This window comes from Carettochelys insculpta, chromosome 28, assembly GCF_033958435.1.
Source record: "Carettochelys insculpta isolate YL-2023 chromosome 28, ASM3395843v1, whole genome shotgun sequence".
Taxonomy (NCBI): Eukaryota; Metazoa; Chordata; order Testudines; family Carettochelyidae; genus Carettochelys; species Carettochelys insculpta.
This window is the reverse complement of record NC_134164.1, coordinates 5,667,516-5,694,011: the sequence shown is the minus strand read 5'-3', so window position 1 is coordinate 5,694,011 and position 26,496 is coordinate 5,667,516. Positions and strand designations below refer to the sequence as shown.

The window sequence follows — 26,496 nt, the reverse complement described above, 5'->3', positions numbered from 1 at the left end:
CCCACACCAGAACCAGGCTCCTCCCCCCAGATTCTAGCTCCTCCCCCTCTTCCCTCGGCCCCTCCCAATTCTAGGACTACAACTCCCATCGGCCCCCGCGGGTGCGTCACGTGTCGCACCGCACGTCCGGCTGCGCAGAGAAGGGCGGGCCTCGGAGGGGGCGGGGGCGGGGGTGGGCAGAGCTTCGGTGATTGGCGGCCGCCGCTGCCTCTCACCAAGCCCGGCCGGAGCGGAAGGGGTGGGCGGATCCGGAAACGGAGCCTCTGAAAGGCGGAAGTGGAGGCCGCAGCCTGAGAGCCAGCTGGGGCGGGGGAAGGAGGCGACCCCGGAACCGTGAGTGCGGCCGAGCCTGCGGTGGCGGCGGCGCTGGGCCTGTGGGGGGCGGGCGTCGGGTGGGGTGGGGGGTGCGGGCCGGGTGCCCTGGGGGGCGGAGGGAGGCAGGCCCTGTGTGTGTGGCGGGCTCTGGGCTGGGTGCCCTGGGGCTTGGGGCAGAGGCCGGGGAGGGGCAGGCTCTGGGCTGGGTCGCCTGCCCCTTGGATGGGGGAAGCTGCCCAGAGAGGCGACCTCACAAAGGGCCCGGGGGTGGGGGGCAGGTTCTGTGGGAGGAGTGGGGGGGTTGCTCTGGCCTGTGTACCCTGCCCCTTGTGTCTGGAGGGGCGACACCCTGCGTGTGGTGGGCTCTGGGCCAAGTGCTCTTGCACCTGAGGGCAGGTGGGTCCTTTTCAGATGAGTGGGGGCTGTGGGCTGGTTGCACTGTCCCCCGGGGGCGGGGCGGAGAGTCTCTCTGGGTGTCCTGGAGCCTGTGAGTCCTCTGTGTGGGCGGGGGGCCGGTGCCTCTGGACTGTGTGCTCCCTCTGGAGGCTGGGAGATATTGTGGTGAGCAGTAGGCTGGGATATAAGGGTGCTCTGAGGTCAGGTGAGCTCGTCTCACATGCTGTCCCTTTTTATTCTCTGCCTTGCCTCGAAGAGTGTGTTTATTTTGGGCAGTGGAGGGTGGTGATGTCAGGTAACTTTATTTAGGAAGATTTGCCCAATCATCCTTGTTGGGATGCCCAGAGAGTAGCACTGGCTACGTAGTTACTTGGAAGTTTTTCCATCAGTAACTTGTACAGGTACCTTGGTAGCTGGTGTGGCTGTGTAAATAGGACTGCAAGCAACTGAGTGCATGAGCTGTTTAAACAGGTAACTTTCCTTAAATTCTTGACTCCAGTTCAGCTGGCTGTGGAGAGAAGTGTGGCTAGCAGAAGTGGGGAAAAGTAGCCCAAAAGTTACTTGAGTAAAAGTACAGCTGCTTTTTTAGGTGAGGTGGGGGAATGTACTTAAGTACAAGTCACTGGTGTCCCTCTGGAGAGCTACTTAACATGCACACCACATATTGATTGTATCTAAGTCCCCAGAAGTGAAAGCAGCTGCACTTCTACTCAGTAACTTTTTAGGTACTCTTTCCACCTCTGCAGGTTAGGATAGTAGATTATCTTGGGTACGGCTGACTCTAATCTTGCCCACCCCATCTCTCTCTGTGTGCACACAGCATATCCAGGATGGCAACTGCTGGTAACTTGTGTGCCTATATATAAAAATATATTTGGGAGCAGGGGGAGGGAGCACAGTAAGTATGCGGGGGAGGGCATTCATTCTAACACTTCCCAGGCCATGAACAGTCCACTTCATGATAACTTCCCCTTCTCTGGCTTGTATTGTCACTTGGTAAATGTGTAATGACTCATGATTCCCTTTGCTGCAAACAGACCTTTGTGGCCTGCCCATCATTAGCGATCTCCCAGATAACTTGATTTTGGTTTCTGTTGTCATCTCGCTCTAGCTTTCCAGGGAACTTGACCAGTCACATGTCTAGCCTAGCATAGTGTTTACAAGACCTAAACTTCAGACACTTCTTGGTCGTGTGTGTGTGCTACTGCACAAGAAAAAAGTGTGCAAACATCTTTCAGAGGTACTGAATGCAGGCTCTGTCCCAAGAATCATCTCTCGTTTACATATAGAGCAATATTTACTATTTATTACAGTTCACTTCTTGATTTAAAAGCTTCATAATTGGAAGCTGTCTGCTTAATTTCCCAGATAGTCCATGGGACTATGGCTCTTCAGGGTTGACTTTAATCACAAGTGCTGCTTGAGTTACTAGTTAATAGGTTCTTCATGTGTGGGGAGGAGGGGAGAAATGCCATGTTGCAGGCTTTCGGAATGGCAACCACTACAGCCATCTTTAGGTGTACTGGTTATTTATAAGTGAGATTATACTGCATATTTCTCTATGGTGGTTTTGTGTCAACAAACTAATAGGCATTAGAGGTCACTGATTTCTAGCAAAGATTAGAGCAGTTCTGTGGGCTTTCTTGTTAAAGCTTGGATTTCTGCACAAATTGTCTTGTGGGAATAAAACTGCCTAGGAACTTCAGGAAAAGGAGCCTAAAGTTAGTTGTCAAAAAGGCACAAATATTATGTCCCTGTATTTCAAGTGTTAAAGGCATTGGGAGCCACTGGATTCTTAAGACCTTAACTTAAATCTCCCATTTCAGAAAGTCTTGTTCTCACTGTGCTTTTAAGTGTGTGGGGGGAGAAGTAGGTGGCGCTGGCAATGATGATTGAATGTATCAAATTTGAAGGTGCACTTCTTACCTTTAGAGAAGAGGTAACAATGCAGTTTAACTGCATTGTGGTGGGCTCAAACGTAGACCTTACTAAAACAAGGAGTCTGGTGTCACCTTAAACTAAACTTTATTACAGCATAAGCATTTTTGAGTTGCAACTCACCTCTAACCTGCTAAACTGTAACAAAAATACAAAAGGGAACTGAGTCAAAATGAGTAGTATTCATGCTGCAAGGGTTAAGGAGCAGTGGTCCTGACTGAACAGTAGTGATATTAGCTGTTGCTGAGGGAACAGGACTCTGAATTCCTGTCTTGGTAAGTAAGTGAAAGAGCAACTAACTCTTTTCCCAAATGTGTCAAAATTTATAAATAAAATCAGCGGTATTAAAGTCAACACTGTCTGATTTGGGAATCTTACAGGCAGCATTAATATAGTTTGGTTCACTCTAATGCCATATGCTTCTCTAAATGGCTGACAGTTTCAACCTTGATTTGCCTTAATGTATAAGGAAAGAGGAAGAAGAGAGAGCACAACAGCACACTGTTTTGACTGTTCCATGTGAAATATGCTTCTATCATTGGTCTTCTGTTTACAGAAGAGTTCAAAATAATGGATGTGCTGCTTGTACTAGATTAAACTGGCACAAGAGACAGTGTAGCAAACTTTGGTGCCAAGCTATTGGATAGCTTGTGAGCTTCTTCCTGTTTTGAGGTAATTGAATTCCAGGTAAATAATTTCCAAGGCTAGGAGCTGACTGGCCTGTTAGTCTGGAATACAAGAAGTCTCTTAGCCTGAGAGAGGGGCCTGCTTGAGTTAATGTGCCCTTGTCCTGCACTTCAGCTCATGTTCTTGAAACTTCCAGGTAATAAACCCATCGTCTACTTGGTTGCTCCCCCTCATAGCCACACTCAGGGTTTTTTAATATTAATAGCTGACACCTGCCTTGTGTCTACATGTGCTCCTTCCTTTTGAAAGGGGCATGTTAATGAGCAGGTTTGAAAGATGCTAATGAGGTGCTGCAATGAATATGCAGCACCTTATTAGCATAATGGTGGCCGCAGCGATTCGAAAGTGTGGCTTTTCAAATCGCGTGCTGCCCGTGGAGACAGGACCTTTTGAAAGCCCTTCTTCCTATTTGCCTTCAGAAGAAGGGCTTTTGAAAACTGGGGGGGCCCTTTGGAGACAGGACCTTCTGAAAGGACCCCCTCAGTTTTCAAAAGTCCTTCTTCTGATCACAAATAGGAAGAAAGGCTTTTGAAAAATGGGGGGGGTCCTTTCGGAAGGCCCTGTCTCCATGGGTGGTGTGTGATTCGAAAAGCCACACTTTCGAATCGTCGTGGCTCCCATTATGCTAATGAGGTGCTGCATATTCATTGCAGCACCTCATTAGCATCTTTCAGACCTGCTCATTAACATGCCCCTTTCGAAAGGAAGGGGCACATGTAGACCCAGCCCTGATGTTGTGGGTGTCCAGAAGTAGAAGCAGCCATGACTGTAGACACACATGGAATTTTGGCAGTAGTCTATAGAGTCAGCAACTCCACACCAGGGATGTTCTGGCTGCTGGGTGTCACGCTGAACTGCAGTGTTGAGAAATGACAATGTTTGTGGAGACAGACCATTTGAATAGTTTGTGTTCTACCAAAACACAAAAAGCTGTCCAGTAGCACTTTAAAGATAAACAAAATAATTTATTAGTGATGATCTTTCCTGGGACAGTCCCATGAAAGCTCATTACCTAACAAATTGTTTAGTCTTTCAAGTGCTACATGGCTGCCTTTTCTTTTTCTTTCCTCTTTTGAACATTTATGGGTTGCTGAATAAGTCACTTTGTTCTGAATGGTCATCTGTCTGAAGTCGTCCAGTTCCGGACTCTTGCCCTGTGTCTTCAACTAATGTTACCTTCTGGTGCCCTATGTCCAAAGTATTTAGATGTGTTTCATCCTTCCAGAATGAGCGAATGTATACACTTTACAGGCTCCTCAAGTGACTGTGTTCCCCAAACTGGACCAGATAAGTGTTTCCCTGTCAGTTTCGAGGAATTCTGCTTAGCTTTCAGGCAAGGGGAAGCTCTGGCAATTTAAAATGAGACCCAGAAGGAGTATTTTTAAATGAGAGCAGTAAGAGACAGCTTTGGTGTAGGCCTGTACTTTTTTGTTCAGGGGCACAGCTTCACAGAAAAATTTAGGCTGATATAAATCCAACCCAATAGTATGAGGCTGGGCTAATAACCAGAAGTTGGGGTGTGAGAAAGCAAAGCTGTCTGGAAGTGGAAGTTAAATGTAATGATATCAGCAGAGGAATAAACCTATTTTAAAATTTGCTTCAGTTGTAGTAATAGCCAGAAATGGAAAAGGTCTGTCTCCATAATTTCCTGTGGATTTAGGCTCCAACTTCCATTCAAGTCAATTACAGTTCAAGTGGGCTTCAGCTTCTGCATCAGTCCCTTGACAGTCTGTGATCTTGGTCTCCTTCATATTAATCCTTCTCCGTACTGCTGTGCAGAAGACCCTAGATAAGTGCAAATAGCAACCAAATGAATTGCAGAGAAGAGAATAATAAAACAGAAGATGAAGTCCTTTAAGGTGCATAAAACTAGTGACTTGTTCTGTAATATTAGGTGTTAACTTGTAAGAGAGTTGAACGAAACCCTTAAGACAAATGACTTCCCATATTTCTAAGAACTGAGAGGTCTCTCAATTCCTGGGCCAGTCTGTTGGAAACTAGGGTATTGGTGCAGAAGCAATGAGGTCTGTTTCTTTCTGTCCTCCTCCAGGGTATGAAGTTTAGTCACTGTCAGGCAAGCCAGGCCTGTTTTCAGAGTGACTCCATAAAAATTCCAAGCAGTTGCCTGGAAACTTCGTATTTCTTTGCTCCCAGAGACTTTCCTATAGGAGCCAATAGGGTCTATTTAAGCCCTAAAATTTGTGCCATTTCTCGTATGGAGCAGTTAGGGTGAGTTGCATAAAGCCAAGAAGGAATCTTAATGACATTTCATACTTGTTTTGCATTGCAGTGCTCCATGTGGTGAATTGTGTGTGATGTCTTCGCAATGTGCCTTTTCAGGAATGTGTATAGGACACTAACATATGGATTATGCTGAGTAGTCCAGCAAGGTAGATGCAGGCTCACATGACAGACAACCCTCGGTCCCAGTTCAAAAGTATGCAGTGGGATCCCTTTGGGTGGCAGGGCTCCTCTTGTAGGTGGGGTAGTTGTCTTACTCAGAGCTAACCATTATCTTCACACCCCATACAAACGCACTGCTGATGTGCACAGCCAGTGAGCCGCAAACTGAAAAATCCTCTAGGGTGAAGGCATTGGTGCTCCCCTCCATCACAGGGGTGTCGAGACATTCCACAATATATGTGGGGTGAACACACATTAGAGGGGAATCCTGTTTAGACTGGTTCTGCCTTGAGGAGCTTGAGCATTTACCACAGTGCATCCTTGGACAAGAGCTATCTGTAGCATCCAGAACCATGCTTAGGTGCTCTGTGTTCAGAAAGACAAGGCCCTTGATGGTTTTACCCACTACCCTGATAACACTACCAAGCCTTTCTTTGGCTGGTGACACTATGCTTTACCATTCTCTTCCAATTCTTAATGGGAAAGTGATTTCATTTTTCATTGGGAGTCTTATGAGTGGGGGTGTTAGCAAAAGTGGGTCTGACTAAAATTGGTTGTTTAGCTGGCAGGGCTTGACGGATGACTCCATTACAGGCCTTGGCCAAAGCAGTACTACAGAGCTTACTTCTGGGGCTGCCTTCCTGTCGATTCGATCTAGTCTGTCACCCGCTTTGCGTTGCTGGAGTAGCGTAAACAAGAATGCTGTGCCTAGGTGCCATTAGCGAGAATGTAGCTTCTAATATTATCCTTGTCACCTTCCTTGTGTACTCAGAGTACACAAACAATACCTCAGCCTGTTTTAATTGTATGTTTCTCAGTTCAGCCATGGTGATCTAATAGGGCACTAACAGCTGTTTCTGAAGCATTAGTCATACCATTCAGCTAAATTAAAGCCCCAACTGGAGAGCCATGTAACTGCCCATGTGAAGCTGGTGTGCCCCTGTCTCCGCCGCTTTCATACTTGCATAAAATCTATCTTCCTTATTCGGCTTCATCAGGAGTAAGAAGAATCATTTGATTCTAGGAGGTACTAAACTTTGCAGTGTTGTCCATTTCTTACATGTTGTCATCCTGGCTTATGATGTGGGGTAGTTGATTCATGAAAGGAAGAAGCCTTATTAGACTCAAGCCAAGGCTTGCAGGATTCAAAGGAATAAATCTGCATAGTTTTTCATGCTCCGTTGCTCCTTATTACACCCACTACATAAGCACATAACAAGCACCTGTTCCATAGTGAGGGCAGCATTCCCTGATTTGCCTGAATTTGAAGGAGGAAGACTGAGGATAAATGAACTACCCAGCACCCCACACAACTGCTGGAACAGATTGTGAAGATGGATCTTCATGTGACCCCACTGTAACCCAGAGAACACTATCCAGCTGATTGCAGACAATCATGAAGGCTAGCAATATAACTAGCAAAATTAGGGATCTACCTTTGGGGTATTCTGCTGTCAATGGCTGGATTCCATCACTGCAGAGTGCAGGGAAACTTAACTTAAACCTGGCACAGCTGTTTCCACTATGTCTCAATCTCCAGGTATCATCTCTGCATGTGGCTGCCTGCTGTCTTGGCTTTTTAGTGAACTTTCAGCACTCATGAGCCCCAGTGAAGGGCTTGACTCCTGCTGCTGAAACTGGTAGCACTTATTTTTGCTCTGATCTGTGAAGAATTAACCTTAACAACAGTGGGCCAAGTGAGTCCTCAGACTAGTTTGACTCCTGGTTTAAAGACTTCCCGTCCACAAACTCTTGCTGAGACTCCCAAACATTACCTGAGATCTTTCTAATGCAGATTGTGGGTATCTGTGTATGCCAGATACGGTCACCATCACCCTCACGAACAGGAGGGCGACCTGAAGATGTCTCGGTCATTAACTGACCTCCAAGAGAAGAGACTCTGCTTTCTCAGCGCAGCTCAGGTGACTCCAGTGAGGGCTCTGTGAAATAACACAGCTGAGAATATTAAATCCCCTCTCATTCATCCTGTGTGAACACCTTGATTTGGGAGGAAAATACTTCAGTATGTATTGAAGTTGTGTAACTAGTTTTCTGAGAGCCAGCTATATGCTGAGAGTCCCAGAAGTGCTCCAGGCCAGTTGTGACAAGCATAAGGAACATGAGTAGTCTGTAGTCATTCAGAATTTGAGTTAAATGGCTTCTGCTGAAGTCCAGAATTTTGAAGATTGCTAAATGGGGGAAAGGAGCACTGGGTTGTCTTAAGTGTCTATGGGCCAGCAAAAGACTCGCTGCATACAAAGCTCATTAGTCACAACGATGTTGGTGTTCTGCTTAAAGTGCTACTTTCAGGCAACGATTCCATCACTGCGGTGCCCCATGCAATGTGTTCCTCAGTACCAAGGGAACCGAGCACTTGGGGTTGGATCAGAATGTATCTAACCAGTGGTTCCTAAACAACTTAGAAACAGGAGCGTGTTTTCTGTTCTCGGGCTTTGGTGTTCCCTTGCCACAGCAGTCGGCTTGTCTGGGGCCTGCTTGTGAATGCTGACTTTACTGTGGGGAGATCTGTCCTAAACTTGAGTGGGCAAGTGTAGCTGTTAATGGTCTTAGGTGAAGCAGAACCTGCTTATGTCATTAACTCCAAGGTGTCCCTGCGAAGGAGTTCAGGCACTATCTTGTTTAAATACTTGCCTGTCTATGGATATGGCTCCACTGCTGCAGCAGTGCTGTGAGGTGGGCAGTGCAGCCATGGCTCAGAGCTGGAGAGCAGGCTCTGGGCAGCTTTCTTTTAAAAAGACCCAGTCCCCTACCCTGAAGGAGAGACGGTGACCAGATCACTGGGAGAGCTGCTGCTGACAGTGAAGTGATGACCACACCAGCACTTTCAGTACTGAAACTTATCACTAGTATTTCACTCCCTCCTGCCCACCACCACTACCCCCAGCATGAGTCAAGTGTTAAGGCTGAAAGGAGCAGCCACAGCCATATAGACAGGGCGCTTTTTTTTGGGGGGGGGGGCGGCGGCAAGTAACCTGAGGCAACATACCAGAACAAAGCTATTTGTATGGCTCACTGAAGAGACAGTCCTTGTTTCTGCCATTTAGTAGAACCTTTTCCAGGGAGTCCAGGCCTTGCTGCAGCGCAAGTTAACGTATTTTGCAAAGCTGTGCTGTTCCTCAGAATAAATCAGCGCAAGCTCAGTTGGTGGCAGAAATTAAGCCATTAAATTGGTCCTCAAAGAAGTCCCTGTAAAGCTGTAGAATTAGTATAAGCTTTGTTGGAACTTGGCTATGGTAGGTTAATTCCAGTGTAGACCTAAAAACTCAGCTGGGCTTGTAGATCTTGGGAAAGGGACTATTGAATTAGCATGTGGACATCCAGGCTTCAGCCTGAGCTCCAGAGGCTTAAGATTCTGCCATATGGGAGGCTGCAGCCCGAGTCAGAATGTCTACATTACAATGAAGTGCAGCTCAAGCCTGTGAGTGAACTACAACAGGACAGCCCATGTGTCAGTGTCCCAGTGCTTTGAACTGTTATCTGATGTCCCATCTAAAATGGCTGGGTTTCAGTGTAGCAGATGTGACTTGCTCAGACACCAATATAGGAAATAACTTAAATTACTCAGTGTTGTGTTGGAGGTTTTTCTGGCGTGCTGCTGAAATGGTCAAATCAGGGTGAATTGCTTAGAAACAGGGCAACTTGCAGCCCAAAATGGGGGTGTTACGACAGGCAACAGGCACAAACAGAACCTACAGATCCAAAAGTTAAAAGTGATACCTTGTGTGAGACTTTATACAAAGCATCTGAGTTATGCGTATTAACAAACTTTCAAAAACCCTGGGCAGGGATCCATCAGAGTTCCTCCACTGTGACACACCAAACCAGGCAGTCTCAGGAACCAGACCCTTGCCCATGTAGAGAATTCCCATGGTCTTGTGTGACGGTATGAGCAAGTCCCCTGTCCATGCGTGACTCAGCCCTTCTGAGGCTGCAGCCACGGCTCACGTGCTGGTCTGAAGGTTCCCAGCAATAGCTGAGTTCCTCGGCTGTGGACTGGAACCATTCAAGAGCCATTGTCACTCAAGTACTCTGATTCACTTGACTAGCAACCCATTCCCGTAGGTTGGCCAAGATCTCTTGCTGGTATCTCCCAGAAGCAACCACTTGAAATACAAGCACAGAGACAATACTCATAACTTCAAATACAAAAGTGGTACATGCATATGAGCTGCATAAACAATCTGTGGATAATCCCCTTTCAGTAGAATTCTCACTTTGCACAAGATTTGGCACAAGCATATGCCAGTAGTTGAAACAGTACTTTGCATGTTTATATCAGAATCCAGCCTGACACAAGTGGGTATAATCAAATCATACCGGGCCTCCTGCCTGGGTTTAAAACAGGGAGTCACTGCTGCTTTGATCCGTTTGGTGCTCTCTTTGAGGTTTTTGGTTAATTTTAAGATGTTAGACCCATAAAGTTCTTCATAGCCTCTAGGCTGCTTGCTTGAGACAGTCTGCCCACTCGATACTGCCTCAGAAGAGGTTCTCAGATCCGGAGTGCCCCTTTTTCAGGCCAGGCCTAATAGTCTCTGAAGCCCCAGTGGCTTGGGACCTTCTCCCCTGGTTTGAGCTACCCAATGTGGACTTAGAGTATGTTGCAAGGCTCCTCTCATGTGACGTTATTGGTGCGGAGGGGAATATATTCCTCTTCACCTTTTAGCTAAAAAGTTACCTTGCTGCAGGGAAGCTGCTACTAGCTGTGCTCTTAAACAGTTGTCAGTAGTACCTAGGTACTAGGATGGTGAGTTTGTTATACCTCCTGAATCTCTAGAATAAGGGTAGTTTGCCTCATTCTGCAAACTGGCGGTATTTTTCTTCTGAACTGAAATTCCCCAAGCACTTGGGTATCCTAAGTGGAGCTGAATAAAGGAACCTTGTGGCAGTGTCCTGTCCAGATGCTATCGGCAGAAATAGAGCCTGCTTCACCAAACACTGATGCCGTATCCCTGAGCGTCCCCTGGCTTGCCACTTGCTGGCCTGCGGTGCTCTGCTCACCTCAAACTCAAAGGAGCAGGGAGAGACTGCAGAACTTTCCTGAGCTGGCAAACGCCAAACAGAACGATTAGACTTTCTTGGACTATACCTGTTGGAAGATGTAATCAGTTTCTCACACTCCATTGGTCAAGACTGAAGTGTGGTCCAACCTAGCAATGCACTTCTAGGGCTTAAAGGATGCAGGTAGCAAGACAGCTAATCGGTCAGGTGCCTGACAAACCCCTCGCAGCCAATGTAAAGCTATCGCACTTTTTCAGTGCTCTTCCTTTCTGCATGTGTCCAGCTTCCCACGCAGTACACCCAGTAACAGGGTGAGGGTTCAAGGTACAGAGCTCCTTGAAGGCAGTGCCAGACAAGCCAGCTAAGACCTGGGTTTGAACTAAAATCCCCACCACAGACTGGTGCGGCAATAATTAACATTAGCAAAACCCTTTAGAACTGGTCATGTTGTAAATGAAACTCCCTTGTGAAGGCTGAGTGAGTGGCAACCTCTATCTGATGTTACTTAGAATTAACAGCAGTGCAGGCTGTTGCCGTGGTAGAGAAGGTCGTGGAATACTTGCAGGAGCATAAGTCATAAGGCTTAATCATTGTAAACTGCAAGGCAGGGTCCCTGGTAATGAACCCTTGCTGGCTCGGAAGGGTCTGCGATAAGTTTGCAGTTATGTAAGCCCCGTGACTGATCTAGCAGGAGCCGATGCTTTGTTTTTTCTTGTTTTTGTACCTTTGCCAACAGCAAATGTGCTGCCTGAACCTCGTGTGACCTCCAATTTTGGGGCTGTCTAAAGAGCACTAGTTTCCACTAACTGTATGGCATGAAGCTAAGTGCATATTCACCCGGCCTGGCTGTTGGAGCCATTTATTGAGGGGGAGATGGAATTTGCTGTTCTGGCTGTCCTAAATGGTAGCACTTGGTTTCCCCCAGAATCCAGTCTTTACACACACCCGCCCCCCAAAAAAAACAAAACTGGTCTAAGTGCTGCTTTAAGAAGCTTTTGAAGCAGGCCTGGCGCTCAGTATAGCCCTTGGGGAAAAAGTCTGCTAAATCTCTCTCCCTAAAGGTATGGCTACACTACTGGATGGATTGAGCTTGATATTGCACACTGGTAGAGATGTGCTTCATCAGACTATATCTGGAGTCGGCCAACCCCTGTATTCCTCAGTATCGCCAGATGTAAGGGAGACTGAGGAGGGAAACTGCCCCACTGACCTCCCTCTGTATGAACAGCCAGGGAAGCCAATTCTAGCTATGCAATGGCTGTAGAATTGACTTATCGGCAATCAACTTAAGTGCAGACCACACCTTCTGACTTGCTGCTTGGCGCCTGCAGTTTTAGCGTTCAGTCCTCCAATCTCCTGGCAAAACTTGCTGGGGGGCTGCTGTCATCACAAACATGCGGCAGACACCTGGACAACATGCTTAATGGCTGCTCTGTCTCTGGCTTTGCTTGTTTGCCCTTTCCTGCTTATTGAAAAGGCACATACCTCTTCTGTGCATTTGGATTTGATGGGTTAAAAATTCCTTGTATCCAGTCCTAAAGAGATGGTTGCCCATATTGGTAATCCCACCTCTCTACAGTATCCATACCTCTGTTTCCATGGCTTGGCTCTGCAACTTGAGCTTGTGCTTTCAAGTGACTTGTGTTCTGGCAACATAGTTAACTTCTCTGGTTTGTTTGTGGTATAGCCTAGCTGACAGGCCTGGAACTACCACTGCATAAATCTTGTGGTATAAAGGAGCCTGGAAAATAGCAACTAAAACCTAATAAAAGTAATAACTTGTTAAGCAAGCTAGCTGGAGGAAGAACTCAGGTGAGGTGGGCTTATTTGCATTTTAAAATGCCTGTTTCTGACCTCTTAGTCTCCAACCAGTGAGCATTCACAATACAGTAGACCCCCCATGACTGCAGAGGTTCTCCTCCAAACTTTTCTCCTGGGCCAGCCTTGCTTGAATAGCAGCTGTCACTTCTGATTTTTCCTCCCGCACACAGAAGCGAGAAGCTAGAGATCAGAAGTCCTCTGGAAGTGGTAACTTTACAGCAAGTGCCAGGATTCTTCTTAAGTCTCTGTAGATCCCTTATGGCAGCAGGCATCTGCATGCATATTGGATGCTAGGAGCCGGAACCCAGTGCTGATGAGCAAATCTTTGTTCAGCTCCTCATGGCGCTGTTGCATTTTAAATTCTGAGGAAAAACAGACTTCAGAAATAAGCGCCCATTCCAGCATTTGCAGCTGATGGCTCCAGTGTAATCATATGGGGGCACGAGTCCATCAGCTCTCAAGAATGCCTGCTGGACCAGCCAGGGACTTTGGGTACAGTGGAAGTGTGTGGTGGTGCTACGTGCTGCTCCCGCTACATATGGTGAGACACGCCCCCCCGCCCCCAAAGCTGAGGTAGGAATTGACATCCAGTCTGACCCAGCTTCCCTGTATGCCTGCTTAGCTGCAGGACTGACAAATTTAAATAAGGACTGGCTGACAGCCCCATTGTCCCTTCACTGAGGTGTCCGTCCAGTAGTAAAGTCAGTGCAGATTTGACTGGCGAGAGCAGATACGCTCCAATGCGGAGTGTGAATGATAGCTGCTGAGCATCCGTACTACTGATATATTGGAAGGCCTTGGTGTTGCAGCACGTTACGAAAGCAGAACTGCACCCGTATTTGGCATATGCAAACTGAATGCTGCTATTTTTAATGCAGGTAATTACATAAACTGTCTTCTGTCTGAAATCAGTTGGGTACGTCTGCTGTTTTCAGCCTTTGCCAGCTTTGCGTTCAATTCAGAATGTTTTTATACCTAGTCGTAGGCCGGCAGACATCAAACAGAAGTAGAGCCAAGCAAGAAACAGCAAATACTTGGCTTATAATTACTGCATCTCCCTGCTGCATGATGTAGGTCTCAGGGATTCTATCCAGAAGCATGCACATAAGAATTGAAAGTGCTTTCTCAGACTGCACTGTACCTGGCAGTGAATGGCTGAACAAAGATCCAAGTTACAGCTGCAAAAAAACTGCTTATGTTTGGCATCAGGGAATTTGTCTCCGGACACAATTGCTTCAGTACTGCTCTGGTGTGTGCGCTAGCTTTGACACTGAAACATAGCCATGCACTGGTGAATTATGTCACAGGCTTATAATGTGGGACGTGGGCAAGTGACTTCTGGTATCTTGCTAGGCACCGCGCACAAGCTGTGGCCCTGGCGCTTCGTTTGTGCTACTGTGCTTCAAATAATCCTCTGAAGCACAGAATAAAAAGGCGTATGTTCCTCATTCGCTAACCCACTCAAGCACTGGCAAAAGGGGCTGTGCTGTAATCCTGGAGACAACTTGTCATATTCCTGTAGAACAGGTGGGGAAGCAATGCCAGGTTCTGCCCAAACAGATGGTGGGGCCGCTGTTAGAGGCACAAGGTATCCAGTTTTGATGGCTCTCTGGGTCCCAGGGTATGCCTGTGTTACTCAGCTTTCAGTGACAAGCCTTGTTGCTAACAGCTTGTGTGACCGCTGTCAGCACTTGAAAAGTAAATACTTCCTCCCCCTAGGAGGGGGTTTTCAGGGTGGCAGAGTGCTCCCACCAACACAGCAGTGTTCACACTTGCATGGCAAAATTTTGCCCATTTGGGGAAGGTGTTTAAGAATCCCTGAGTGACACACATCATTCAAGTGCAGGTGTAGACACTCCCAGCAGGGGAGTTAGTGCCTTTAATGGGATCTGACACACGCTATGCAGAAATTGGACTGAGGCCATGGGCTTCTAATACCCAGGGCTCCAGCCAGCCATCTGGTGGTAGCCTAGTCACAGAAGTAGGCTATGTCAAACCCCTGGGCCAGGCGGTCTCATTGTATACCTTCTCAGCAGACTGTCATCTGCTCTCAAAACTGTCATGCAGGCTGTGCTTCCTGGTGAGTCTGCTCTGGCTTAGCTAATAGACCTGACTTGTAGGGTCCCAGGTCTTCCTTTTACTTGTGAGACTAGTGAATTAGGAATTTGGCAGAGTCTCATTTTCCCCACCCCCCCACCCCAAGCAGGCAACCCAAGGAAGGAAATGGACAACCCTATAAAATGTATCCCGAGCAAATGAAGACCCCTGAAGGGAGACTGACTTAATGTGTAGAGTGACACAGATCTGAAACAGCAGCCTAGTGTTTGCCTGTTGCTGATAGAAGCTGACCTGGGATACCAGGACAAGGTTAGACAAATGAGAGCTGCCCCGGCTCCTGCGTAAGGAGGGCTGCGTGATTAGAGGAGAAGTCTCTGCCTGGTAGAGAGGCAGAGCCTTTTTTCATATGCGTCAAGGGAGCGTTACTTCGAGCCATAGCGAACTTTGTTACCAACCCTCATCTCATTGGTCCTGCAAAACTTTCCGGTGGAGTTAGGCTATCTCCAGGACCACCCTAGCTCATACCCATGCTGGTGTTCCCGGAGGCCATTCCAGAGGGTTTCTCTCCGTGCAGTGCTACATCAGGAGCTGTTTACCTTGGACGCATCTCCTTGGTTTCTGAATGAATGAATTCTCGTATGTTTAAGGTCATTGGGCAAAATGATGCTTTTATAGCAGAGCATCATGGCATTCAACTGATAAACAAGATAATAAAACTAGCTGGTCTTCCTGCGTTGGGTGCAATCCATAGAAAACAGAAGTATTGGGACAGTCTGGCACCTCCTTGGTAAGAGGAACAGAGAACTGGGATAAACAAGTATAAACATACCAATGCATTAAGTTAAAATCTTCTGAATAAGAACGTAATGGGGTGAGGGTGATATGCTTTTTAAATTAAAAAAAAAAAAAAAAAAAAATTGAGATAGTAAAGACCACAAAGAGAAACTTGGAATAGGCTGGAATGACGTGGTGTACAGGTTTGCTCTAGGGACTAACGTGTCAGATTGGGCAGTGATTGAAGGCTATAATACAGTCGCACCTCAGTTATAAACCACTGGGTTGCAAACTGACCAATCAAAGGGGAACAAAAATGACTAGGGGTTTGGAGATGGGTGACATGAGGACCAGGACTAGCCTTCGAAAACAGGAGACTAAGCAGGGATATCATGGAGGTCTATAAAATCAGGACCAGTAAGTGAACAAGGAAAAGTCATTTGGTGACCCCTAGTACTTGTGTTATGGGAACAAATAGGTAGCAGGCTTAAAACAAACAAAAGGAATTTCTTTCTTTACTCAGTGCATGGTAGGTCTGTGGAACTCCTGGTCTTCACAGTATTCTCTGGTGAGAAGTTCCCCAGGTTGACTGTGTGCTGTGAAGAAATACTTTTTTAATATAGGAGATAGATAAACCTGCTACCTATTGTCATTTGATGACCCCCCCCTCCGCCCCTCCCCGCCAGTTGTTTGGAACTTGGTACTGGGGTGTGTAGGGAAAGCCAAAGGTATAACTGGGTTCAAAGAATAAGAAGCTGATGGAGCTCAAATACCTCAACAGAATCATCCAGGTAGTCGGGGACCTAACCCCAAGTGTCCTAAAATCTCTGACAGTAGCTGTGTTTTGGGGGGGGGGGGGGGTGTCAATGGATGGATCACTTGATAAATTGCCTGTCACATTTCCTCAAGCCTCTGGCTCTGGCCCCTGTTGGGAGACTGGATACTGGACTAGATGGGCTGAGGTTGACCCCATGTGGCCATTCTTCTGTTCTTAGTTGGGAGTCTCCTCTCATCCAGGCAGAATACCTCTTGGATTTCCAAAGAGGGTACAGTTAAAATAGTCATCATGCGGTCCATTTTGGTAAGCTCCTCCGTCCTTTACCACTGCAACTCCCTATTAATTCCTGCCTCTCGATTCCATGGACCTGCAAGTGTTTCAGGAACCTTGGCTTAACAGGCTGCATTTGGCTGAGCTTGTCTGCTCCAAGCATTCATGAGCGCAGTGTGTGCTCTCACTTTAGACAGCCAGCTTGCTACCTGGGTTGCCTGTAAAGATGGGGGGCTCTTGGTGCTCATGCTACACACTGAGGATGGGTCAACCCCACTCCCTGCATTGGTAATGTGACTTGCAACAGTGAGTACCCCAGTCCCACATCAGTTCCACCAAAGGGGGATGGGAGAATACATGCAGTTGGTCTGATCTGTGGCCTGCATGAAACTTGGCTGCTGGAACCTGTACAGGGAACAGACAAGAGTCCCGGGAACACTGCGCAGGAGTTTCTCTAGAGTTCTCCTCTGTCCTCACTCACAGTGAGGTGAAGCATTGTGTGGTCCTGTGTCCACTCTCAAGGAGTCCCACTCTAGCAGAGGCTGTGCCATGCGAAAGGGGAGTGTGAAGTGAGCCAGTACAGGCTGGGAGAGTCTGGGTCTCACTTCAGAGCCAATACTCGTGGGAGAACACTGGTGAAGGCAAGGGCTGAGCATGAAGTACCTGGTTCTTCCTCCAAGGAGGAACCTATAATCGGCCTGTTTGCTGGGAGGTTTCTTATTTGGTGGAAGGGGATTCCCTCCTCTTGCTGCAGGAAACGAGCTTGTTTCTGAAGTGTGTGATCGACCCCAGCACCGCTGCACATGGTGCCAATAATGCAATCTCTCATCTTCCCCCTGCAGTTGGAAGCCCACAGAGTGCATCTGAGTCCCTTGTCCCCACTGCCTGTGCGCTTGGCGCTGCTGCCGCACTGTGACAGACCATGGCGGGTCGAGGTGGAGCTGCTCGACCGAACGGCCCAGCAGCTGGAAGCAAAATTTGCCAATTTAAACTTGTCCTCTTGGGGGAGTCTGCCGTGGGGAAGTCCAGCCTCGTCCTGCGCTTTGTCAAAGGACAGTTTCACGAGTACCAGGAAAGCACAATTGGAGGTGAGTGCTGGGCTGTGCTGGGGAGGCAGCTGAGCTCTGGCTCAGGTGTTAGAGGGATGGTTTCAAAGAAGCAGGCTGGGGCTGGAATCCAGAACTCCCTGGCTGTGCTACTGCTGCTGCCTTCAGGCAAGGCCTTTCCCTGTGCCAGAACCCCTTGTGCCTCGGACAAGGGCAGTTCTTGCCAGGCTGAGTGTCCATTAAAGCCCTCAGCGCTTGGGTTAAAGGTGATCTCGGCTCAAAGGCTGGTTTTGGGGCCCAGTCTGTGGAGTGGGGCAGGTAAACTCCACCAGCTGCGGAAAGGCAACAGGCTAAGGGAGGTCATGGGGATTTCTCGTCCTTTCATAGGCCAGTGGCCTTGCAGTAATGCCCCCTCCCACTGCAGTAGGGGAAACGTGCTAGAGATGCTAAGCCGTTGCCTCTGGAGAAGTTAACTGACACACAGTATGAACTTCGCAATGAGTGTGTTCTCTAGTGGGAACCAGGAGTGTCTGCCTGGGCCAAAGGAGTGTCATCAGCTAGGAATCCCTGCCCTGGGGGGAGGTTCTTGAAGGAGCTGTGCATGGATACTAGCTAACACATAGCTCCTAAGAGTATGGAGTTCCCCAGGGTCCTTGACTCCTTTTCCCATCCTGCACAGCCATGCAGGATGCTGTCTGGCTAGTTGGACTGGAGAGTGGCAGTCACAGTCCATCACACTTCACGTGTGGCTTGTGTAGAACAAGAGGTGATCAGGGAAGCTGCGATGCCAGGACAGACTAGCTCAGGCATTCATACTCCCCACTGCTGGGAGAAATCCCATAGGAATGGGGTGATCCAACATCAGGACACTGACTTCCAACAGTGCCTGGTGTCGTGCTGGAGTGAACAGAACAGGGCTAGGCTCTCGCAGTCAGAGGCTTAGGGACATCCAGAGTAGGGGGTTGTGCCCCAACCATCTTGGCTACTGGCCATTGATGAATCTTCTCCGTGAACTTCTTACTTCCTTTTTGAGCCCAGTTAGACGTGGTCCTCCAACATCCTAGGGATATTAACTGGTTAACTGTCCCTTGCCGGTGACCTGGCCTGGTGCTGCTGGCAAACCGCCCCAGCCATAGAGAGCCTGGCAGGCTGGACAGCAGAACCTCATGGCTGGGGCAGGATCAGCAGCAGCCTTAACTTGAAAGGGTTCAGTGCTGGCCTTTAACCATTAACTATTTTGACATCCCTACAAGCTCCATAGATGGGCTGCCTGATAATGAAAGTCCTTATGCGAGTGTTTAAACCCGCTGCCTCAGACTTCACTGGGTGGAGCCTTGGCTGTCATGCAAAAGCTAAGCAATGCCTCTTTGACTGGCATGGAGAAAGCAAGGTGTATTAGACATCTGTGGACCTCGCCCACTTCCATGCTGAGCAGTCCTGGTCTCCTCTCTCTCTCTCTCTCTTCACATAGAAGCTGTTTCATATCCTTAACTATTTTTGTGCCCTTCTGTGAACCTCTTCCAATTCTAGTAGCTTCCCTCCTGAAAGAGAAGCCACAAGGATTGATGCACACTGTACTTCACCGCTGTCCATTCTGTGCTGCTCCCCAGAGTAACAGGCTAGAAAGTAGTTTCCTCGTTGGGGGGGGCCCCTGTTGGGCATTAAGTCCAGAGTGCCTGGTCTAGGAATTCTCTAGATAAAGAAGTGCCACTTCATAAATATTTTGGAGCATAAGCTTTCGTGGGGAAAAGACCTGCTTCTGAAGCAGGTCTCTGCCCAAAAAAGCTTATGCTCCAAAATGCGTTAGTCTAGAAGGTGCCACATGACTTCTTCACAAACATTCTCTGGCGCCCATGACTGGTGACCCTTGGTGGCTTTTGAGTGTTTGTCTGAGCTAAAAGCAGTGTTAGTCTGACCTTTGGACTTGTCCTGCGTATGGGCTTGTGATGGAGGTGGGGGTGTGCGACAGAGCAGCTCACAGCAGCTAAGGGTGACACCACCCCCCCCCCCCCCCGGGGCTGTAACCTAAGCTGGCAGGTGATGCCTCTGACCTGAACAAAGAGCAGGGAGGAGCTGAGGGGGTTTTGAATCAGAGGCGGCAGTTAGAAGCTGTGGGGAGACAGTTGGAAGGCAGCCAGCCTGGGCTGAGGGGGGCTAGACCCCAGATGGGGCACCCCTCAGGCTCCTCTCCCCAGGATGGGTTGGAATGACTCTCTGCCAGTTGTACTGACACCTCTGTCCTGAGCTGTGCCTGTCACCTAAACTTCCTGTAGTAACAGAGGGAGCCATGCTGGTCTATAAACTAGCAAAACCAAAAAACAGTCAAATGGCACTTTAAAGACAAGCAAAAGAAATTGAGGTGAGCTTTTGGGACACACCCCTTCTTAGAAGTGGGTCTGTCCCATGAAAGCTCACCTAATTATTTTGCTAGTCTTTAAAAAGTGCCCTTTGACTAACTGCTTTTTGGTTTTGCTAATAAACTTCCTGTTACACCTGCTGAGTGAGTCACTCCTGCCTGCAGATGGGGTGCAGAGCTTGGGGACCCCTGAACCCCATCACAAGGCTGTTTACTATCACCCATTCCCCTGCTTCAAAGGGATCTTCACTCTCCATCCGGAGTGTTGCCTTGGCTTGCTGGGAACGCTGCCCACCAGTGGTGGGTAACCCGGATGACTCATTGGGGTTCCCTCTGCAGCCTACATCTCCACCCTCCCCATGCTGCTTGCACACTGCAGGGGGGTGGCACACTAGAGCCCTGCACTTCCCTGAACTTGGAAGTCACATCAGCTGTTTTGCAGCACTCGAAGCTCTGGGAAGGAGGGGAGGAGTAGGTAAGTCCAGGGCTCCGTGCCAAATGCGCAAGAAGCCGGGGGAGATGGCCCACAGGGGGAATCCTAATGGGCAGCTTGCAGCTGCAGGTTTCCCCACCACTGAATTTCAATGCTGTGGCCTCCTGAGATAGAGGGTCACGCATGCAGCCCACTCGCTAGTCTCTGCTGTCCATGGCTGCTGTAGGCTCTGCCTGAGGCATTCAGTGGTATGTCTGGGAGGGTGTTGGGTGCTCCGTTAGCTCTACTTTCCCATGCCCATCCTGCTTGATGTGGCTGTCCTCAAAGCTCACAGCCTTGTAGTGATCCAAAGTGACAGTGCAAAACAGGCTTTGCTGTTTGTGAAGGAAATCTGGTGGCTGAACATCAAAGGGCTGCCCAGTATTGCTCCCAGGGAGTTTGAAGGAATGTTAACAAAGCGAAGCCGGTTCTGGAACCAGAGAAATAGCTCTGGCACTACCTGTGGCAGAGTCAGCAAGCCGCTGGCAAAGCTGTTCTCTTTGCTGCTGCAGTTACAAGACTTCCATTCTGCACAGGGTGAGCCTGCATCTTGGTGTGCCTGTTCTCGAAGCAGGAAAGCAAGTAAAAGGCACTTTCCTGCACTGAGTCCTCTTCCCAAAGGGGGATGTGTTCAAACCCTTCTGCAGGCTGCATGAAAGAGTGGCCTGCCTTTGGCTTTGTCACTTAAGGGTTGGCAAACGGGCATGTTCTATGCATGCTGCTGGGCAGTAAGCTCATGGTTTTTGGAGGAGAGATGGAAGGCTTCTGCTTCCATCAGGGTACAGCTAGTGCTCCAGTAGCTGGGAGAATGACTGAGCTCCACTCTCTGCTGAAGTGGTGATAGAGAAATCCCGGAATCTCAGGAAGGCCTAAACCCCAGTGCTTGGCTTGCTTGTAATGTTATCCCCTTCTGCCTCTGCTTCTCGGTGCTGGTTAGGGCCTGGCTCCTTCACAGCACTAGCATGCAGGGGCCATGGAGATACTCCCTGCAATGCAGTGGGGGGTGTGCAGCAGGTCTGGGCCTTCTACTGAGAGCAGCTTGCAGGGTGAATGACTCAGCCAGGCCCGCAGGTTAGGAGCATAGCGCAACCTTCCACTTTCAGTTTTGGGGAATGACGTTAAACTCTTAAAGGAAAAAGGAAGAATCAGCAGCCTGATCTCGCTGTGCAGTGACTGTATGGGACTGCACAAAAGCAGGGGCTTCTTGCAGGAGCGCACAAATGGACTGCTGTGCCTGGAAAGCCACTCTGAGTAGTTCCTCAGAAGCTTCACTGCAGCCCACAGGGCAGCTTACCTGACTGCTTGGGTCATAGTCCTAACTGACCTTACTGTGGCTCTCCCCAGGGTGCAACCTAGACAGCTGTGTCCTGGTGACCCTCCAGCCACAAGTGCCTTTCCCAGAGCAGCCACCCCCAGCCTGCTCACGCTTTTGGATGTGATGCTTTTTTGCATGACAAACTGACTGTGCAAATACCCCTGGCCTTGATGCCCAGGTGTCTCATACTCTGCAGCAGCCTCTTGGACAGTGCAACCAAAGACTGTCCAACACTGGGAATGATTTTGCACCAGTCTTAGCACAAGTAGAGAGCTCCCAGACGCTTCAAACGCCTGGGTTTAGCTAAAGCTATAACACGCTTATCAACTAGTGAAATGAAGTGGTACAGCATAAGGGTGGGAAGTGGCTGTAGCTTGTGGTGTTACCATTCTACCCCCTAAACTTTATCAAGACTGCTTTTAAGAGGCCAAAAAATACCCCCCCCGATTGCTTTGACCCCCTGGAGTGGCTGGAAAACTATCTAGCCAGGCCCCTCCTTTGGTTAACATAGGGAACATCGGTGTCAGGGGGCAGCAGGAGTGCTGGAAGCTCCCTAAAGGGTGGGGGGTCCCACTCCCCCACTTCTGGTACCCATTTCTCCCAGAGTCCCTGCCCCCATCATTTGTTCCCGAAGCCGTGGTGTTGAACACAGGAGCCACATGCGACTAGCTGGCTCAGGCGATTCTTTTCAGAATGATGTGGCGCATTCACGACATCAGCTACCCCTTCAGAACTGTTGGTCACCCCCCCCCCCCCGAAGGCGTGTACGAAGTGGTGGGCCAGGGCCGTCTGGTCACCCTGTCTCAGTGCCCCAAGGAAGAGGTAGCTGGGGACCCTTCCCACCCCAGGCTGAGGCTGCACAGCTCCATTGGAAATGAGCTCCAAACTGGTCTTCAGAGGAACTGCAAACGTGTTCGCAGCTCCCCCTGCTGGCAAGTGCCCAGTTAGGCAGGTCGTGGCCCTTAAGCCTTTTGCTGGGGTGGGCGAGTGTTCCCCAGAACTACAGCCTATTACCAGACCAATTGGCTGGCAACAGCCCCATTGGCCTGCAGCCCCCGGGCTCCTTTCAGTAGGAGGCTACTCAGCAACGTCAGATCTCGTGCTCGATACGGATCTAACCAGGTCAGCATGTCATCCTAGCGACGAGAGAACCAGGTTCTCAAAGTCGGTCTGGCTTAACTCAGCCCTACCTAGGGCTGACCAGCTGCTTCTCTCCCAGCCGCCTTCCTTACGCAGACGGTCTGTCTGGACGACACGACGGTGAAGTTTGAAATCTGGGATACGGCAGGACAGGAGAGATACCACAGCTTGGCTCCGATGTATTACAGGGGCGCCCAGGCAGCCATTGTCGTCTATGACATCACCAACATGGTGAGTACGGAGGCACCGGCTGCCTTGCTGAAGGGTTGGCACCACTGTAGAAGGGGAGCAGAACCAGTGGCTGGGTATCGTGATCCTGGGGATGCTGCTGGCTCAGATCCTGGGGATGCTGCAGGGGAGAGGGTGGCTGACACCTGAGCTGATCTTCCCTGTTGGCTCTGTACTGCGCTCCCTAGTGACCTAACCACTGAGCCTTGGCCACAGTGCTTGGAGGGTAGTGGGGAGTTCCCCTTGCTGTTTAGGGTCAGCCCCTCTGTCCCAGGCAGGGAGGGGAGGAGGGTCCCCTTCTTGACCACTGCCTCATGCCTCTTTCTAGGATACGTTTGTACGAGCCAAGAACTGGGTGAAGGAGCTGCAGAGGCAGGCCAGCCCCAGTATTGTAATTGCATTAGCAGGCAACAAGGCAGACCTTGCCAGCAAGAGAGCTGTGGACTTCGAGGTGAGCAGGAATTGGGGGCAGACACTGCCCAAGTTCTGAGGTAGAAAAGGGGATTTTTTTTTCCCCTTGATCTCCAATTTTGGGTGATTCAAGTGGTGCATTTTAAAGCCTTTGGCAAAGATGGGTTCAGTACAGCTGTCACACTGACTGCTCGAAGGGAAGTGCAGCCCATCTGCACCCAACCTCTTTTTCCAAGACCCACCCCAGAGATGGGGCTGCCCCATGGAGAAGACAAAGCAGACCCCCCCCCCCCCCCCCGGGCATCTACCCGCTATCTGCCGCCTTTCTCCACAGCAGATGAGCTGCGTCCTGTGATCAAACAGCAGCCAGGCATCTGAGGAATCTTTCTTTTCCAGGCCTGCCAGCTCCCACCTTGCTGAGCGCGCTGGGTTCTGAACTCGTGCCCTGGGCGAGGCTCTTGCTTGCCTTGCTCAGGCCATGCGCTCGCTGCAGCGCTGAGACTGGGGATAGGTCGCTGATCTTGCAGCCTTGTCCCTCTGCCTCCTGCCCAGTGGCTGTCCTGGCAGATGTCACACACAACCCTCGTGAGCAGTACCCTGTGCAGGGCTGGCTCTGCTGACAGCACCACTAAAACCTCCCACCAGGTGCGGGAGCTCATGTGGGCGGGAAGGGGGGATGCCAGCTGGGCTGTGCTGTTGCCTGTGGCAGCATGAACCTCCCAGGGCTGGAGGGGCAGAACCCAGCGTGAGAGGGGTCTGGGCAGAAGGTCTATCCCTCGCAGCCCACCCCTCCAGCGAAGGGGGTGTACGGACACCCTCAGACACCCTGTCATTGCCTGCAGGAAGCCGAAACGTATGCAGACGACAACAGCTTGCTGTTCATGGAGACCTCCGCGAAGACAGCGATGAACGTGAACGAAATCTTCATGGCGATCGGTAAGCGGAGCAGCAGCCACGCAGCCAGTGATGCCTGTACAGGATGTAGCAAACCAGCAATGCACCACCTGGCTGCTTGTTCCAACAGCAGCAGTCCCTGGGGGAGCAAGACCAGGGGGGCTGCTTCCTGGGCAGACTCTTGCCTAGATAGAAGCTGCCAGCCCTGTGGGTGAAAGGGCCTCTTGCCTGCCCTGCCACAGGACGGTGGTGGCGGCGGCTGCAGCTGCAGTAAAACTGGAGCCTGCCTGGCCGCTACTGGTGAGCGCTGCCTGTCCTGGCCAGCCCAGGCACTGGGCACATGTGGAATCAGTGCCTACCTGACAATCCCAAATCCAGCTGGAGGGAAAGCTGAACTCCGCTTGGGAGCAGAGCCCAGCCTTGCCAGCTGCTGTCGGGTGGCAGGGGAAACGGATTGGGCTGTCGCTACCTCTGCTGCAGGCGAGTCCCACTGACCCCCCTCCTCCTCTTTCTCCAGCCAAGAAGCTGCCGAAAAACGAACCCCAGAACACCAGTTCAGGCAGGAATCGGGACGTGGACCTGCAAGAAACCAGCCCGCAGAGCAGGAGCCAGTGCTGCAGCAACTGAGCCGCTGTTCCCACCTGCCCGAAGCCCTTCCAATGACCTGACTGGAATCCCCTTGCACCAATCGCACTTACGGTAGAGCAGCTGAGCCACCGCAGCTGCCGTGATTACTCCATCTCCTTCTGATCCTAGGCTGGAGGGAGCTATTCCACCCGCACCTTTCTGTACAAATACTAATTCCATTTTAAGTCTTAAGTCACTTTTTTAATATATGAACTTCTGCTCTCCCCTCTTCCTGGTGGTGGATACATGCGCTGGCCTCTTCCTGCCTGCGATAGGCAAGGGCTGGAGCCGGCCAGGCCCCACAAGCTTCTCCTTCACTATTGGAAACAAGGGTAACGTGCATCTTAGATGGGATCTTGTTTCAGAGTTATCCCTGTGTACGAGCTACGGTGAGTTCCTGGCAGGGTGCCCGGAACAACCACTAAACAAAACAATAGCATTATAGTGACATTCGGCTGCAGCCTCAGCCGTGTGTCTCGACAAAATCACGATTACAAGTATTTTGGGGTGAGGGGGGTAGCTCTTTTCTGTATTTTTGTATTGTACATTTCTTCTACACGTAGCCATTCAGTATCGTACATACTCGCTAGCCTTCTGTTGTCCTTATTTCGGTGTTGGACTTTAGCATGCCAACTTCTCTTCAGTTCTGGTGTAATGCACTAATAATCCTGTTGCGACTTTTTTTGCAAAAAAAAAAAAAATCTTGTATAAAAACAACAAAATTGTCCTTTTTGACCTTAATGCAATGCCACTAATGTTAATAACCTTCTCTAGCGAAACTGCTCCAGTTTGCTTATGCCCAGAGATGGGGCTAGGGGCAACTTAGCTGTGGAAGCCAGCTGTAGGCAGTTCCACGCAAACAAACCTGGAAGGGGGAGGTATTAAAATACCTTCTGTTGCTGGTAACTCTGTTGGCTGGTGCCTGCTGCAATGTCTTACACGGATCGGTATTTAAGAGGATCTGTCAAGTTAGTCTTCATCACAAACTTATGTTTGATTAAAAAAAAAAAAAAAATTTTTATAAATCTAATATGACCAGAAACGTGTGTGGCTATTTTAATTTAAATCCACGTATAGGAAAGGTGGGTTTTGAAATGCCCCAGGCATCCAAAAGTGAAGCTGACCAGTGGTGTTTCATAAGGAACTTGTGTTCTGCTAGGCCCCCAAAACTTACAGCATAAAATCTTACAGCATGTGATAAAAGGTCAGTATTGTCCCCACTGGGCTACAGGAGGGGAAACTGAGGCACAAGGGCCTTGCCCAGGCCCTCCAGCCAGCCAATGACATATTAAGCAATGTCTTTGGACTCCATGATCCATGTAGCAGTGTCTAGCTGCCTGGGTGTGCTGGGGCAGCTGCCTCACCTGAAGGGAAATGTGAATGGGGCACATGTTGGAGACAGTGAGCTGAATTACCTACAGAACACAGGGCGCCTTTTAAAGGGACAGAACGGGTGAGCCAGGCCTTAGAGGCACAGGGAACAAAGCCTCCCCTAGAGCAAAAGTGGCCTCAGTGCCAGGCTTCCATCCCTGGGATGGAAAGACTCCA

At 49.5% G+C, this 26,496-nt stretch overlaps 1 protein-coding gene across 1 annotated transcript; it reads left to right on the top strand.

Moving 5' to 3' along the window:
* The first annotated feature begins 208 nt into the window (after positions 1-208).
* RAB5C (RAB5C, member RAS oncogene family) lies at positions 209-25,980 on the top strand. Its single transcript, XM_074978938.1, has 6 exons — positions 209-333; positions 17,302-17,547; positions 22,868-23,019; positions 23,345-23,467; positions 24,270-24,363; positions 24,839-25,980. The coding sequence occupies exons 2-6, from the start codon at positions 17,382-17,384 to the stop codon at positions 24,946-24,948; spliced, it is 645 nt and encodes a 214-aa protein (XP_074835039.1). The 5' UTR covers positions 209-333; positions 17,302-17,381; the 3' UTR covers positions 24,949-25,980.
* Positions 25,981-26,496: the final 516 nt, after the last annotated feature.